This window comes from Scylla paramamosain, chromosome 41 (assembly GCF_035594125.1).
Source record: "Scylla paramamosain isolate STU-SP2022 chromosome 41, ASM3559412v1, whole genome shotgun sequence".
Classification (NCBI taxonomy): domain Eukaryota; kingdom Metazoa; phylum Arthropoda; class Malacostraca; order Decapoda; family Portunidae; genus Scylla; species Scylla paramamosain.
In genome coordinates this window covers 701152-718151 of record NC_087191.1, presented here as the reverse complement: position 1 = coordinate 718151, position 17000 = coordinate 701152, and the positions used below count along the sequence as shown (strand labels likewise).

At 39.1% G+C, this 17000-nt stretch overlaps 1 protein-coding gene across 6 annotated transcripts in view; it reads left to right on the top strand.

Moving 5' to 3' along the window:
- LOC135092777 (protein bicaudal C homolog 1-B-like) overlaps nucleotides 1-14489 on the top strand; it is a 96924-nt gene extending 82435 nt beyond the window's left edge. For 5 of the 6 annotated variants that reach the window (XM_063991455.1, XM_063991453.1, XM_063991456.1 and 2 more), the window contains one exon: nucleotides 12410-14489. In XM_063991455.1, coding sequence (XP_063847525.1) covers nucleotides 12410-12537 — 128 coding nt within the window. In that variant the 3' untranslated portion in view covers nucleotides 12538-14489. Of the gene's footprint in view, nucleotides 1-12243; nucleotides 12375-12409 lie in introns of those variants that run through there. The other variant, XM_063991454.1, reaches the window with a different exon arrangement.
- The last annotated feature ends 2511 nt before the right edge of the window (nucleotides 14490-17000 follow it).

Below are 17000 nucleotides of genomic sequence, written 5' to 3'. Positions count from 1 at the left end.
AAAACAGGGATAAGCAAATTAAGGAGAGCCAAGAACAAGTTAAGGAAATGGCAGGAAGATCCGTAAATAAATGTGAGGAGTTGGAGAAAAAAGTCAGTTATACAGAAGTAGTGAAGGACCAAAGGAGTAAAGAAGACTTGACTTAAGAGGTTATAAAGGTAATAAAGGAAAAGGAAAACCTGGTAAGAGACTGTAGATAAAAAGAAGGGTGTAATGATCTTTGGCCTGGAAGAAAGTGAGATAAAGAATTGGTATAAAAGAGAAGCAGAATCACTGAATGTGGTAAATGAAGGGGATACAAAGCTGGAAGATGAAATAGAGGTGTACAGGATTGGAAAATATGATCAAGGAAAAAGTAGACCATTGAAAATCAAACTAAAATCCCAAACAGCAGCTGAAGAAACATTGGTAAATGCGTGGAAGGTGGCCAAAAGTAACGAGTTTAAACAAGTCTGGATTAGAAGAGAAGTGAATGAGGAAGAAATTTAATGAATTAAGAAGTGAAGCAAAAGAAAGGAACGAACAGAGAACACAAGAGGAAAGGGAACTTTTTTTCTGAAGGGTAATGGACCTAAGGTTGAGGAAGTGGTACATGCGAAGAGTGAAGGGTGCAGAGTCACAGCTGTAAGAGAGGGAGGGACATGGACAGTGGCATACACTAATGTGGATGGTTTAGTTTCAGTGATGGATGAAGTGAATGAATTTATAAGCAAATGAACCAGACATCATGACAATGGTAGAAACTAAACTAAGAGATTCAGAGACAACAAATTTAGGAGGGGAAAAGTACAATATGTGCATAAGAAACAGATGTGGAAAAGGAGGAGGTAGAGTGATAATGCTTGTTAAAAAGGGTATCAGGATGGAGAGTGTGGAAAAGGCAGAAGGCTTTTTTTTTTTTTTTATGTAGGAAGGGCACTGGCCAAGGGCAACAAAAGTCTAATAAAAAAAATGCCCACTGAAATGCCAGTCCCATAAAAGGGTCAAAGCAGTGGGCAAAAATTGATGGATAAGTGTCTTGAAACCTCCCTCTTGAAGGAATTCAAGTCATAGGAAGGTGGAAATACAGAAGCAGGCAGGGAGTTCCAGAGTTTACCAGAGAAAGGAATGAATGATCGAGAATACTGGTTAACTCTTGCATTAGAGAGGTGGACAGAATAGGGGTGAGAGAAAGAAGAAAGTCTTGTGCAGCGAGGCCACGGAAGGAGGGGAAGCATGCAGTTAGCAAGATCAGAAGAGCAGTTAGCATGAAAATAGTGGTAGAAGACAGCTAGATATGCAACATTGCGGCAGTGAGAGAGAGGCTGAAGACAGTCAGTTAGAGGAGAGGAGTTGATGAGACGAAAAGCTTTTGATTTCACCCTGTCTAGAAGAGCAGTATGAGTGGAACCCCCCCAGACATGTGAAGCATACTCCATACATGGACGGATAAGGCCCTTGTACAGAGTTAGCAGCTGGGGGGGTGAGAAAAACTGGCGGAGACGTCTCAGAACACCTAACTTCATAGAAGCTGTTTTAGCTAGAGATGAGATGTGAAGTTTCCAGTTCAGATTATAAGTAAAGGACAGACCGAGGATGTTCAGTGTAGAAGAGGGGGACAGTTGAGTGTCATTGAAGAAGAGGGGATAGTTGTCTGGAAAGTTGTGTCGAGTTGATAGATGGAGGAATTGAGTTTTTGAGGCATTGAACAATACCAAGTTTGCTCTGCCCCAATCAGAAATTTTAGAAAGATCAGAAGTCAGGCGTTCTGTGGCCTCCCTGCGTGATATGTTTACCTCCTGAAGGGTTGGACGTCTATGAAAAGACGTGGAAAAGTGCAGGGTGGTATCATCAGCGTAGGAGTGGATAGGACAAGAAGTTTGGTTTAGAAGATCATTAATGAATAATAAGAAGAGAGTGGGTGACAGGACAGATTTAGGAGAAGAACAGTGACCGTCTACTACAGCAGCAATAGAACGGTCAGAAAGGAAACTTGAGATGAAGTTACAGAGAGAAGGATAGAAACCGTAGGAGGGTAGTTTGGAAATCAAAGCTTTGTGCCAGACTCTATCAAAAGCTTTTGATATGTCCAAGGCAACAGCAAAAGTTTCACCAAAATCTCTAAAAGAGGATGACCAAGACTCAGTAAGGAAAGCCAGAAGATCTCCAGTAGAGCGGCCTTGACGGAACCCATACTGGCAATCAGATAGAAGGTTGTGAATTGATAGATGTTTAAGAATCTTCCTGTTGAGGATAGATTCAAAAACTTTAGATAGGCAGGAAATTAAAGCAATAGGACGGTAGTTTGAGGGATTAGAACGGTCACCCTTTTTAGGAACAGGTTGAATGTAGGCAAACTTCCAGCAAGAAGGAAAGGTAGATGTTGACAGACAGAGCTGAAAGAGTTTGACTAGGCAAGGTGCAAGCACGGAGGCACAGTTTCGGAGAACAATAGGAGGGACCCCATCAGGTCCATAAGCCTTCCGAGGGTTTAGGCCAGCGAGGGCATGGAAAACATCATTGCGAAGAATTTTAATACGTGGCATGAAGTAGTCAGAGGGTGGAGGAGAGGGAGGAACAAGCCCAGAATCATCCAAGGTAGAGTTTTAAGCAAAGGTTTGAGCAAAGAGTTCAGCTTTAGAAATAGATGTGATAGCAATGGTGCCATCTGGTTGAGATAGAGGAGGGAAAGAAGAAGAAGCAAAGTTATTGGAGATATTTTTGGCCAGATGCCAGAAATCACGAGGGGAGTTAGATCTTGAAAGGTTTTGACATTTTCTGTTAATGAAGGAGTTTTTGGCTAGTTGGAGAACAGACTTGGCATGATTCTGGGCAGAAATATAAAGTGCATGAGATTCTGGTGATGGAAGGCTTAAGTACCTTTTGTGGGCCACCTCTCTATCATGTATAGCACGAGAACAAGCTGTGTTAAACCAAGGTTTAGAAGGTTTAGGACGAGAAAAAGAGTGAGGAATGTATGCCTCCATGCCAGACACTATCACCTCTGTTATGCGCTCAGCACACAAAGACGGGTCTCTGACACGGAAGCAGTAGTCATTCCAAGGAAAATCAGCAAAATACCTCCTCAGGTCCCCCCAACTAGCAGAGGCAAAACGCCAGAGGCACCTTCGCTTAGGGGGATCCTGAGGAGGGATTAGAGTGATAGGACAAGATAAAGATATGAGATTGTGATCGGAGGAGCCCAACAGAGAAGAAAGGGTGACAGCATAAGCAGAAGGATTAGAGGTCAGGAAAAGGTCAAGAATGTTGGGCGTATCTCTAAGACGGTCAGGAATACGAGTAGGGTGTTGCACCAATTGCTCTAGGTCATGGAGGATAACAAAGTTGTATGCTAGTTCACCAGGATGGTCAGTGAAGGGAGAGGAAAGCCAAAGCTGGTGGTGAACATTGAAGACAAAAGAATGGAGATCTCTGCAAAAGGGAAGAGGGTCAGAATGTGCTCCACTTTGGAAGTTAAGTAGTCAAAGAATTTCTTATAGTCAGAGGAGTTAGGTGAGAGGTATACAGCACAGATAAATTTAGTATGAGAGTGACTCTGTAGTCGTAGCCAGATGGTGGAAAACTCGGAAGATTCAAGAGCATGGGCACGAGAGCAGGTTAAGTCATTGCGCACATAAACGCAGCATCCAGCTTTGGATTGAAAATGAGGATAGAGAAAGTAGGAGGGAACTGAAAAGGGGCTACTGTCAGTTGCCTCAGACACCTGAGTTTCGGTGAGGAAAAGAAGATGAGGTTTAGAAGAGGAGAGGTGGTGTTCTACTGATTGAAAATTAGATCTTAGACTGCGAATGTTGCAGAAGTTAATGAAGAAAAAGTTGAGGGGGGTGTCAAGACACTTAGGGTCGTCGACAGAAAGACAGTCCGACCTGGAGACATTTATGGTCCCGTCCCCAGATGGGGACTCCGAGGCTGGTGTAGGAGTCGCCATGATGATTTAAAAATTTTTGAGTGAAGGGTGTGGGTGTTATTAGGTGCTTGTAGTTTTGTGTGGAGGAAGAGAGTTGTTTTTAGAGGGCAGGCTGTGACTGCCCCCTTGTGTTGTGAGACACAAAGGGAAACGTTCAGTGAGGTCACAGCTGGGTTTAATGATAAATTCACAGCACCCCCTGAACAGTGCTTTAGACCTCACTGGGAGTAATTATCGTTTCGGCAGGTGTCTACTGCCTCCTCCTTGCTTGGTGGAAGGCCTAAACTTAAAACTAATAAATGGAAGAAGAGGAAGACGATATGTCACAACGGTGTATGTCCCACCAAAAACAAAGGCCTGGAATAGACAAGAGCATGAACTATTGCTGAGTGAGGCAAAAGAATGGCTTGTAAAGAAAATTAAAGAAAACAACAAAATTGTTATAATGGGAGATTCTAATTGTAAAGAGAGAAATTGGGAGGAGTGGAACACAAGAGAAGACTCGTGGGGAAATAAGGTTCTGAAACTGGCAATGAACAATATTATGACACAGTGGGTTGAGGAAAACACTAGATATAGAGGAGGAGAGAAGTCATCAAGACTTGATTTGGTATTATCAAAAGAAGCAGATATTATAGAAGACGTGAATTATAATTGTCCACTAGGAAAAAGTGACCATGTCATAATAAGGTGTTGTATTAAAGAAAAAAGAGAGGAAAGTAGATGTGAAGATTATAAAGGTGAAAGATATAATTATAGTAAGTCAAATTTTGAACAGATGAGATATTTTGGTGAAGCAGACTGGAGTACACTTATCACAGCAAGTAATGTGCAAAAGAAGTGGGAAGCTTTCATCAATATTTATGAAGAGGGAGTGAAAAGATATGTACCGAAAGTAGAGACAAAGAGAAGATATAACAATGACTGGTATAATAGAAGATGTGAAATAGCTAGGGAGGAGAGGGAAATGGCATGGAATAGATGGCGAAGGAAAAATACGCAGGAGCTATGGCAAAAAATACACAACTACAAGAAATGAATATGTAAGGTTATTAGAGAAGAAAGGGAAAGTTATGAGAAAGATGTTATGGACAAATGCAAAGAGGAACCAAAACTATTCTTCAGATATGCGAACAGCAAAATGAAAAATAGAGAAGGAATAAGCAGATTGAAGGTGAATGGTCAAATGTGTGAGGATCTGGCTGAATTGGCAGAGATAATGAACAGGAGTTTTCAATCGGTATTCACAAAAGAGAAAACATTTGTGTGGCAGAGTGAGATGAGTGAAGAAATGGGTCTGGGGGAAATCCAAGTGACTGAAGAGGATGTCCAGAAACAGATGGAGGGACTAGATGTTAGGAAGGCCCCTGGACCTGATGGAGTGTCAGGATGGATACTAAAAGAGTGCAATCAGCAGTTGACATGGGTAATACATAATATTATTGAAAGCTCCCTAATCGAAAGCAGAGTCTCAATTGAATGGAAGAGAGCCAACATAGTGCCAATATACAAAGGTGGTAGTAAAGAGGAGCCCTTAAACTATAGACCTGTGTCTCAAACTAACAAGTGTGGTGTGCAAAATGTGTGAAAGATTCGTGAAGGATAAATGGATGTAGTACCTGGAAGGAAATGAAGTGATAATAAAGTAATAATTTGGATTTAGGAGAGGGAGATCATGTGTTACAAACTTATTGAGTTTTTGTTCTAGAGTGGTGGATATAATGCAAGAAAGAGATGGATGGGCTGATTGTGTTTATTTAGACCTGAAGAAGGCCTTTGATAAAGTGCCACACAGAAAATTGTTGTGGAAGTTGAAGCATAATGGTGGGCTAAGGGGGGGGCCTGCTGAGATGGATGGAAAATTTCTTGACAAATAGAGAAATGAGAACGATGGTGAAAGATCAAAAACTATCATGTAGGGAAGTCATAAATGGAGTACCCCAAGGCTCAGTACTTGCACCAATCATGTTTGCAGTCTATATAAATGATATGACGGAGAGTGTGAACAGCTACATGAGCCTTTTTGTGGATGATGCAAAGTTGCTGAAGAAAGTTGAGAGTGCAGAGGACTGTGGAACGTTACAAGAAGACCTGAACAAGATATCAGAGTGGAGTTATAGATGGGAAATGGAATTTAATTTAAAGAAGTGTAAAGTAATAGAATTTGGAAAAAGTACAAGAAGAGTAAAAGGAAATTATGTGTTGAATGGTGTAAGGTTGAGTGGAGCAAAAGAGGAAAAGGATCTCGGTGTTACAGTGACAAGGAACCTGACCCCGGAGAGATACATTAGCAAAATTACAGGAGAAACCTATAACTGCTGAGAAGAATAAGGCAGGCCTTTGCATGTATGGATGAAGAGATGGTCAGGAAGATGATCGTGTTGCTGATAAGACCTAGGCTAGAATATGCAGCAGTAGTGTGGTCACCATACAAGAAAAAGGATATAAAGAAGTTGAAAAGAGTTCTGACAGCAGCTACGAAGATGGTACCAAGTATCAGGGACTTGTCGTATGAAGAGAGACTGGCAAGGATACATCTACCAATGTTGGAAAAGAGGAGAGAAAAGGGAGACTTGATTGCGATACATAAAGCTTATGAGGGAGTAGAGGAGGTGGACTGGAGTGACTTAATGGTCTGGGATCCACGGGACACTAGAAGACATGGAAAGGGGCTGAAGAGGAGTGCTTGTAGAAGAGAAGTCAAAAAGTATAGTTTCCCAGATAGAAGTATTGATGTATGGGACAGTCTGGATGAGGAGATAGTAAATGCATAAAGTATACATGGATTCAAGGCTAAATTGGATATTAAAAGATATGGAGATGGGACAGCATGAGCATAGCTCTTTTACCATAAAGCACAACTAGGTAAAATAGGTAAACACACACACACACACACACACACACACACACACACACACACACACACACACACACACTGTGTTAAAGTGGAGAAGGTAATAAAAAGTGAAGACAAGTCTGAAATTCTACAAGTGATGATTAGAAGTGGAAATGGAAGGATAATGAATTATGCAGGAGTGTATGTGCCACCTATGACCAGTGCTTGGTGAAAAGAAGAGCATGAAGAGATGTTGGTAGATGTGTTATAAAAGGTCTTGAAAAGATAGTGATGGAAAGTAGTGATATTGTTGGTAATTTTAACTGTAAGGAGATAAATTGGGAGACATTGACAACTACTGGAAGTGAGAGTTCATAGACATAGTTTATAGACTATTAAACTGGATGGTGGAAAACTTGACTCAATGGGTTGACTGTGATACCAGATTTAGTGGAAGAGATAAACCATCAAAAATTGATTTAGTGTTTACCAATGACATGGAAATTACTGAAACTATACACTATGATAGCCTTCTAGGTAAAAGTGATCATGTGTTGATGGAAATTAATTTGAAAAATGAAAACGTAATCATTGATGAAAATTATAGGGTAAGAAGGTTTAAATATAGTAAAGCTGGTTTTTTAAAAAATGTACTTTGTTGCCATGGACTGGAAAGACTTCGAACATGCAGATGTTAAGGAAAATTGGGATGAATTTATAAGGATATATAATACTGCTGTGGAGAAATTTGTACCTAGAGGAGGAGCAAGATGTAGAATGGGTAAGGAATGACTCAATACAAAATCCAAAGCTCAGTGCAAAAATGCTAGAAATTGTAAGTTAAATGCAGAAGAGAGACGGATGGGTAGATGGTGGCTACTTAGACTTGAAAAAGGCTTTCGACAAAGTACCTTACTGAAGATTGCTACGGAAGGTAAAAAATTATGGAAGAATTGGAGGAAGACTGCTGGAGTGGATGGATGATTATCTGGATGATAGAGAGATGAGAACAAGATGAGAACTGTAATACTTTCATCTTGGCTGAAAGTAGCTAGTGGTGTCCCACAGGGGTCAGTGTTGAGACCAATAATGTTTGTGATATATGTAAATGACTTGAATGAAGAAACAGATAGTTATATGAATTTACCTGCAGATGATGCTAAGCTGATGAGAAGGATAGAAAATGTAAATGACTGTATGATACTGCAAGATGATTTAAATAAGATAAATAGATGGAGTAAATCTTGGCAGACAGAATTCAATTTAAGTAAATGTAAAGTAATGGAGTAAAATAGAATACAGTATCTTTATGAGAATACAATATCATTGAGATGAAAGGTGTGAAGTTGAAGAAATCAAAAGAAGAAATGGATTTGGGAGTAACGGTTACTGAAAATTTGACTCTGGACAGACACATTGATAAAATTACTGGAGAGGTGATGAATTTGTTAAAAAGAGTAAGAATGGCATTCTCATATTTGAATGAAGGGATGATAAAAAGTTGTTGATTTCCGGGATAAGACCAAGATTGGAATGTGCGGCAGTGGTGTGATCTCATACAAGGAGGAAAATTATGAAACTGGAAAGAGTACAAAGAGCAGTCACTAAGATGGTTCCAGAGTTGAGTAATTCAACCTATGAAGAGAGATTAAGAATGTTGGAAATTTCTACCCTTGAAAATAGGAGAGAGAGATAGGGGGGGGGATTTAATAAACATCTATAGAATGATAAATGGTATGGAAAATGTGGACAAAGAATGTTTTATAAATTTAGACACAGAGTATAAGGGGACACAGTAAGAAGTTGAAGAAAGTCAACTGTAGAAGTAACATCAAGAAGTACAGTTTTTCTCACAGAATTGTGAACAAATGGAATGAACTCAGTGAAGACATTGTCAATGCCAAACTGTCCATGCTTTTAAGACTAAACTGGATAGATATAGAGACAGGATACTATGAGATTACTCCACTTACATAAACCACAACTAGTTAAATACACACACACACACACACACACACACACACACACACACACACACACACACACACACACACACACACACACACACACACACACACACACACACACACACACACACACACATTGCCTAAGTCCAATAGGAAGAAGTGATCATGTGACAGTATAAATAGTATTACAGGAGGAAGCAATGTTGCACAGGAATGAATAATTTAGAAGTGGGAGACAGGACTATGCTAAGGGAAACTTTGCAGAGCTTAATAAATTTTATGGAAAAAATAAGTGGAAAGAGTTATTTGAAGATAAAGTAGTTCAAGAAAATACAAGATATTTTTGAGCAAGTATAGAGAGGGGGTGCAAAAGTTTGTGCCAAGTCATAAAGTAAAAATTGGGAAGCTTGAATGGTATAATGCCAGGTGTGTGGAAGCAAAAAAGAAAAAGGACAGGACATGAAGGAAAGTGATGAGAAATCTGATCAGAAATACTAGGGAAGAATAGAGGAAGGCAAGAAATTAATTTGGCATAATAAGAAGAGAAGAAAGAAATTTTGAAAGTGACTTAGCAAGAAAATGCAAGGAAGAGCCCAAAATCTTCTGCAGATATGTAAATGGAAAAATGAAACATAGGGATGACATAAACAAGTAAAAAAAAAAAGAACTTATGAATCTACTTAGAAGATGAAGGGACTGATGAATGAGGGTTTTCAATCTGTGTTTACAACGGAAACTGATTTTGTGGCACAAAGTAGTATCACAGAATGAAGGAATACAGGAGATACAAATAAAGAGACAAGAAATCAAGAAACTGCTGGAAGTGTTGGATGTTAGGAAAGCTATGGGACCAGATCAAGTAAATGGATGGATATTACAAGAAAGCAGAGAGAACAAATGGAAGAACCCAAATGGGATATCATTAACAGCTTGCAGAGAAAAGGAAAAGCACCAAGAGAATGGAAAAGAGCCAACAGGGTGCCAATATGCAAAGGGGGAAGTAAATTGGAACCACTAAATTACAGACCAGTGTCACTAACAAGTATTGTAAGCAAGCTCTGTGAAATAGTAATTAAAGGTAGATGGGTGCAATATTTAGAAGATGAAAAGATAATTACAGGAAAGCAATTTGGATTCAGGAAAGGGAGATCCTGTCACAAATCTGAGCTTTTATACAAGAGTATTAGATGGAGTGCAAGAGAGGGATGGATGGGTTGATGTTGTATACCTGAATCTAATAAAAGTATTTTATAAAGTTCCCTTATGTGGAAGCTAGAGAATGGAGGAGGACTAAAGGGAGCAACATTGAGATGGATGGAGGATTATTTATAAGGGAAGGAAATGAGAACAGTAATCAGAGACACTAAATCAAGTTTGTGCTGAGTGACAAGTGGTGTACCGCAAGGATCTGTGTTAGCACCTAATTATGTTTTAAATACATGTAAATGATATGACAAAATCTAAATAGTTATATAAACCTTTTTAGCTGATGATGCAAAAATAATGAAAATAATAAAGGATGAAAATGACTGCAAGGAGTTACAAAGATACTTGCATGGAGCCAAAGATGGAAAATAGAATTTAATGCTAGAAAATGCCATATGTTGGAAATAGGAAAAAGTTAAAAAGAGACCTTCATGGATGTACAAAGTGGGAGGAAAAATGATAATGAAAAGTAATGAAGAAAAATATTTGACAGTAATCATTCAGGACACACTATCACCTGAAAGGCACATAAAAGGAATATTCAGCTTTCCATACAGCTTGTTAACAAACATTAAGGTAACATTTAAATGTTTAGATAAAGAAATGATGAAAATTATAACAAGCATGATACAGCCTAAATTGGAATACACTGCAGTAGTTTGGGCTCCACATAGGAAAAAGATGTATGGAAGCTGGAAAGAATACAGAGGATAGAGGTGGATATGGTACCAGAATTGAAAGACTTAAGCTATGAAGAAAGTCTTGAAGAGATGGGTTTACCAACACTACAAGAGAGAAGAGAAAGAGGAGACCTGATAACAAAGTACAAATTAGTAAACAATATAGAAAGAATAGAGAGAAATGACTTGGTACCACAGATTGAGGATGGAGAGAGACAGATGAGGGGGCATGGCAAGAAAATAAAGAAGAGTGGATGTTTGAGTGACCAAGAAATACAGCATTCCATATAGAACTGTTAAAATGTGGAATGATTTGGAGGAAGAGGTGGTTGTGGTAAGCAGTGTACACATGTTTGAAGAGAAACTTGATAAATATGATTATGGAGATAAACAAAATGAACTTTGGCTTGTGCCCTGTACAACACAACTAGGTAAATACACCTAGTAATGCAGTGTTCCGATTTATTGCTCTTTCAAGGTTTGTTTGTTATTGTACATCCTTATCTTGTCTTTTATCAAGTGTATCACTGTTCCCTTTTGATACCGAGTTTCCATGATTGTTTATCTTTTGGTATCAGGTTTCCTGGTTGGCAGGTTATCTATGGCCAACTTGTCTTTCTGCATTGCATATTTATGACCCATTATTATATCTTAATCTTTCTTATCCTTTCTGTGTTGCATATTTGTGAACCAATATATTTCTTCCTGATTCTTTTTCTTTGTGTTGAATATTTTTGAAGCATCATCTTTTTCTTTCTGTGTTGCATATTTGTGAAGCATTATCATATCTCTTCTTCCTCTAAGTTGGGTAACTGACTTTTACTGGATAAAGTTAAGCTCATTAATCTCTCATCTTTTAAAGTTAATTTGTCATACTTGTATGCTCCTTGCAAACACAGTCTGGTAAGTTGGTGCATACCATTGGCTGATTGCTCCATCAGGAAAACTATCCCCCCCCCTTTCTCTCTCTCTCTCTCTCTCTCTCTCTCTCTCTCTCTCTCTCTCTCTCTCTCTCTCTCTCTCTCTCTCTCTCTCTCTCTCTCTCTCTCTCTCTCTCTCTCTCTCTCTCTCTCTCTCTCTCTCTCTCTCTCTCTCTCTCTCTCTCTCTCTCTCTCTCTCTCTCTCTCCTGTGACCTCTTAGTGTTGATTTGTGTGTGCACACATATGCGTGTGCCTGGTACTAAAGAAATGTAACAATTTATCATTTAATTTAGAAGTGAGTGTATTATGAAGAGGACCTCATGATACATTATTACTAGCATGTGTGTGTAGTGTAGTGTAGTGTGTAGTGTAGTGTAGTGTAAAGGTCTTTATACACTCTTCAGCTTAATAATTTATTTCCATTGTCTCTGTGTAGCACCATCTATGTACATTTAAGACTTGAAAATTTTAATGTCTAAATACTTGTATCTACTCTTTCTCTCAATAAACTAAATTGTTCAGCCATCCAGACACACTGGAGGCATCATGTTTGTGTCTCCCACACAGACCTGTTGAGCAACATTATATCTATAACCCTTAACAATTGTAATATATCTCATATTTGTCTTGGTAAACTGCTCAGCTATCAATACGCAACTCTTTCTTTCAGTAAACTGTTGAGCTCTGATGACACATGCTAAGGTGTGATGTTTGTCTCCCACACAGACCTGTCAAGCAACATTAGATCTATGACCCTTAACAATTGTAATAGTACTAATGTACCTCATCTTTCTCATTGTAAACTGCAGCTACTAAGAGAACTCTCCTTTCTCTCTCAATAAACTGAGGTCTGACAACACATGTTAAAGCACAGTGCTTGTTTCCCACACAGACCTGTCAAGCAAGTCATCACTGTTCCTGGGTGGAGCTCCAGGCAGTGGATTGGGAGGACTGGAGCACCATTCCCCACTCAGGGACTCCACCACCACCTCCTCCTCCTCCTCCTCCACTTGGGACTGACTTGGCAAGGCATCCACGCACTTCTCCACATCTGCTGTTTTTTACCACCACTGCTACTCTTGTATTCATACTGCTGTTACTTTAATATTATTTGTGCTTCTACTGTTACTACATCCTTCACTACAATTTGTGTAATTTTGCTACTGTTGTATCCACTACTGGTGCTTCTGTGACTACGACTGTTTTGTTTATTCCTTACTTTGCTAGTTTTGTCTCAGTTGTGCTTTTATTGCTACTCCCATTACAACTACTACTATGACATCCATCCTACTACTGCTGCTACTCTTATTACTGGTGCTTTCATTACTAACATTACAACTACTACAACCACCACTGTTAAATCCATACTGCTACAACTATTTCATCCATCAGTGGTGCATTCTAGTACTTTCATTACAACTACTATTAGATTCAGTTGTCTTCATTACTACTACTATTATATCTACTATTGCTGGGGTTTTTGCTGCTATGGTGGTGCTTCTTCTACAACTAACTACTACTAGAGCTCCCTGTATCATTGACTGTACTGGGAGGGGAAGGGTGGGTGGGCAGGGCAGGGAAGGGCAGGGAAGGGATGGACGAACATACACGGAAGGAAACTAATGCCATGAAAGTGTATTTTTATAGGATAACTTTAGGATAACTTTTTTTTCTTGGACGCTACTGATAGACAGGGAGGAAGTACTTAGAGGAATACACTGCAGGTACACCCCAAATTGTAAGTGATGAACGAAGGTGACGGTGATGATCATGCTAGTGGAATAAGCACGTGGTTTATTTGTGTTTTTTGTACGCTTTGACGCAATCCATGTTTTCAATAGGTAACTCCATTCTGACGTGACATGTCTGACTTACGGAAGCCAAGATTACATATATATATATTTAAGGTTTCATGTGAACCTCGCTACTGTGTGTGTGTGTGTGTGTGTGTGTTTGTGTGTGTTTGTGTCGTGACAAAATAGGGTAAACTTCAGTCCCCTACCCCCCCAAAAAAAAACTTTTTCAGCTCTTATTTTTTTCACCTGTGTAGGATTGTTGGGCTATTAATGTAGAAGAATGAGTACTATAGAAAGAGGAAATCATGGTGCATTATTACTGTGTGTGTGTGTGTGTGTGTGTGTGTGTGTGTGTGTGTGAGAGAGAGAGAGAGAGAAATGTAAGAATTTATTAGTTAATTTAGAAGAATGTGCGTATTATGAAGAGGACCTCATGATGCATTGTGTGTGTGGGTGTGTGTGTGCATGTGCGTGTGCATGTGTGTTACTGTCACTAAAGGAATGTAAGAATTTATTAGTTAATTTAGAAAAATTAGTTATGAAGAGAACCTCATGATGCATTATTACTCGTGTGTGCGTGTGTGTGTGCGTGTGCATGCTTGATGGTAGTTGAGTCAGCCTTGGACTAAGACGCGTGCAGAGCCATCATGTCATGCTCCTTCCATCAAGTGCCTTCCAATCAGTGTTCCCCCAAGGTGTACATGTGATATTAAGCTAGCAAGCATAGTTCAGTCCCCCATGGCTGTGCATCCAGAAAAAGAAAAAACAATTTTGTTGAGAAGTTTTTCGTTAATTATTTTTATACTAGTTGGAGTTTTGTGGTTTTCAATTTTTTTTTCTTATTTTTTTTTTATTATTATTATCTATTTTTTTGAAGAATGTGCATGAATTATGAATTAACTTGTCCATTTTTTCTAGTCTTTGTTCTCTACTGCTGGAGGGAAAGGTTGTCATTCATATGGTGGGTTGTTTTTAAGAATTTTTTATTTCTTTTATTATGAATTATTAGAAGTTTGTTTTAGTTCGGTGTTCGGGGTTGGCGTGGTGACAGCCTTTCTGGGGCGTCGTGGCCTGCCAGGGCGCTCCACGCACTTTTATTTAAGAGAATTTATAAATAAAAAGTTATGAAAAAAATTGATTTCATCTATTTTGAATAAAGATATCATATTACTAAAATATTGCTTGTTTTTTTATTTTTTTTACCAATTGCTGGCAAGGGTAGGAGTGTGAATGAGGATTGAGTCAAGCTGATAATGACCCTTCTTTTGCAACAAGTTTGTGGCACAAAATTCGAGATACCAATCTTTTCTTTTCCTTCTACGCATTGGCCATCATGCGGATGCAGGTACCAAATTATGACGCCCTCATCCAGTTGTGTTCATGATTTTGGTATAAAATCACTATATAGCAGCAATTATTGCCTGATGGCATTTTGTAGTTTTAAGGTTTTTCGACAATTTCAGCTACACTTACCAGACTCTCTCTCTCTCTCTCTCTCTCTCTCTCTCTCTCTCTCTCTCTCTCTCTCTCTCTCTCTCTCTCTCTCTCTCTCTCTGAACTCTGAACTCTGAACTCCGTCTAGGGAAACAATGCATAGAAGCCAGAAACAAGGCAAATAGGGTACTAGGATTCATTTTTAGGAGTGTTAAAAGTAGAAGGCAGGAAGTAATATTAAAGTTATACTTGGCGCTGGTCAGACCTCATCTAGACTACGCTGTGCAGTTCTGGTCCCCACATTACAGGAAAGATATAGGTCTATTAGAATCAGTACAGAGGAGAATGACTAAAAGGATACAGGGGATGAGGAGTATTCCTTACGAAGCGAGGTTGAAGCGGTTAAATTTACATTCTCTAGAGAGACGTAGGTTAAGAGGGGACCTGATAGAAGTCTCTAAGTGGTATAAGGGTTATAGCAAGGGAGATGCAAGCAAAATTCTTAGGATCAGCAACCAGGGTAGAACAAGAAATAACGGGTTCAAGCTTGAAAAATTTAGGTTTAGGAAGGAGATAGGAAAAAATTGGTTCTCAAATAGAGTGGTAGATGAGTGGAACGGACTCAGTAATCATGTAGTTAGTGCTAGGACACTAGAGAGCTTTAAGAGAAGATTAGACAAGTTTATGGATGGGGATAACAGATGGAAATAGGTAGGAGTGTTTCATACAGGGACTGCCACGTGTAAGCCTGGTCGCTTCTTGCAGCTTCCCTTATTTCTTATGTTATCTCTCTCTCTCTCTCTCTCTCTCTCTCTCTCTCTCTCTCTCTCTCTCTCTCTCTCTCTCTCTCTCTCTCCTTGCCAGCCAGACTGCTTCCCTTCATAATTACTCGTGCAACATTACATGCAGTACTATTTCCTGGTACTGTACATACGTACTTTTATACGTTTACATAATACACAGTCACATGTAATATTCTCTCCCTCCTGTCCTTCCGCAAAACTCTTGAAACATTACAATGTGTAAATTTAAAAGGAAATGATTAAAATATGCTATTTTAGTGAAAAAGCAAACATGCATTAATTAATTTTCTTTAACTCTGCAAGCTCCGAACTCTGTATGTAGTCTGTAATGTATAAAATGTAACTGCTACATCCTCACAAATATGGATATGCGGATGATTAATTTATCAGAATTGTGGATGCAGGTGTTAAAAACTGCAGATGCGGACATACGATACATCTTTCGATGTGTGTGTGCAGTGCTTTGCTACCCCGTGTGAGACTGGTGGCCTGCTACTGTACATAGATGGACAGACAGACGTATCCAGCGCTGTTGCCTTGTGGCATCCTCAGAGGAACTGTAACAAGTTAATTAACGCTTCCTCTGGTTTTCTTTTTCCACGTAGAAAAAATGATTGAAGTTAGAAAGGTGAGTGAAGTAAGAAGATAAGAAAAATAAATATATAATCAGTGGTGTAGGAAAGAAAAAAAAATATAATCAGTGAAGAAAGAAAGGTTAGATAAAAAAAAAAAAAATCAGGAAGGGTGGAAAAAAAATGAAGATAGAGATTGATCTATATTACCTGCTGGTCAAAGTGCGTGGCCTTAAAAACGTCCAGTGTGTCGTAGATTTATGTACGTGATAACACATAGTGATTCCCAAAGGATCTTCCCATGATGCTCCTTTCTTTAATTCCACAGTGAGCACAGCCCTAAAGTCTACATATTTACATACTTTTAATTCATATTTAAGCATTGCGTAAGAAATCAGACCTACTTCGATTAAAACAAAACAACGCAGGTACGAGATATCTTGATAAATATTTTTACGAAGTAATCTCAAATTTTAAACAATGATATTATGAACAGGTGACCTCGTCGTACCCTCTTACATTCTCCACACGCTGCTCTAGATGATCAGTTGTAGAATTTCCGAGCTGCATTTTCAAAATACTTCGGCAACCTATTCAACTATAAACAGATTTCTTGATGAAATGTGTGTGTATATGTGTGTGTGTGTGTGTGTGATTGTAAACTTAGATTAACAGGCTTTATTGAAACTTGTTGGGATTCTTAAGGGTATTATCATGATTCTGTAGAGAGAGAGAGAGAGAGAGAGAGAGCAATTAAGTGCCAGTCCCTAATACATCAGTTGATATTTCCAAACCCATCAGTGCCTACATTCCGAAACGCTCAGCGCTCTCACCACGACTATTTTCAAAGGCCACAGAGATGATTAGCCGGGTTCTCA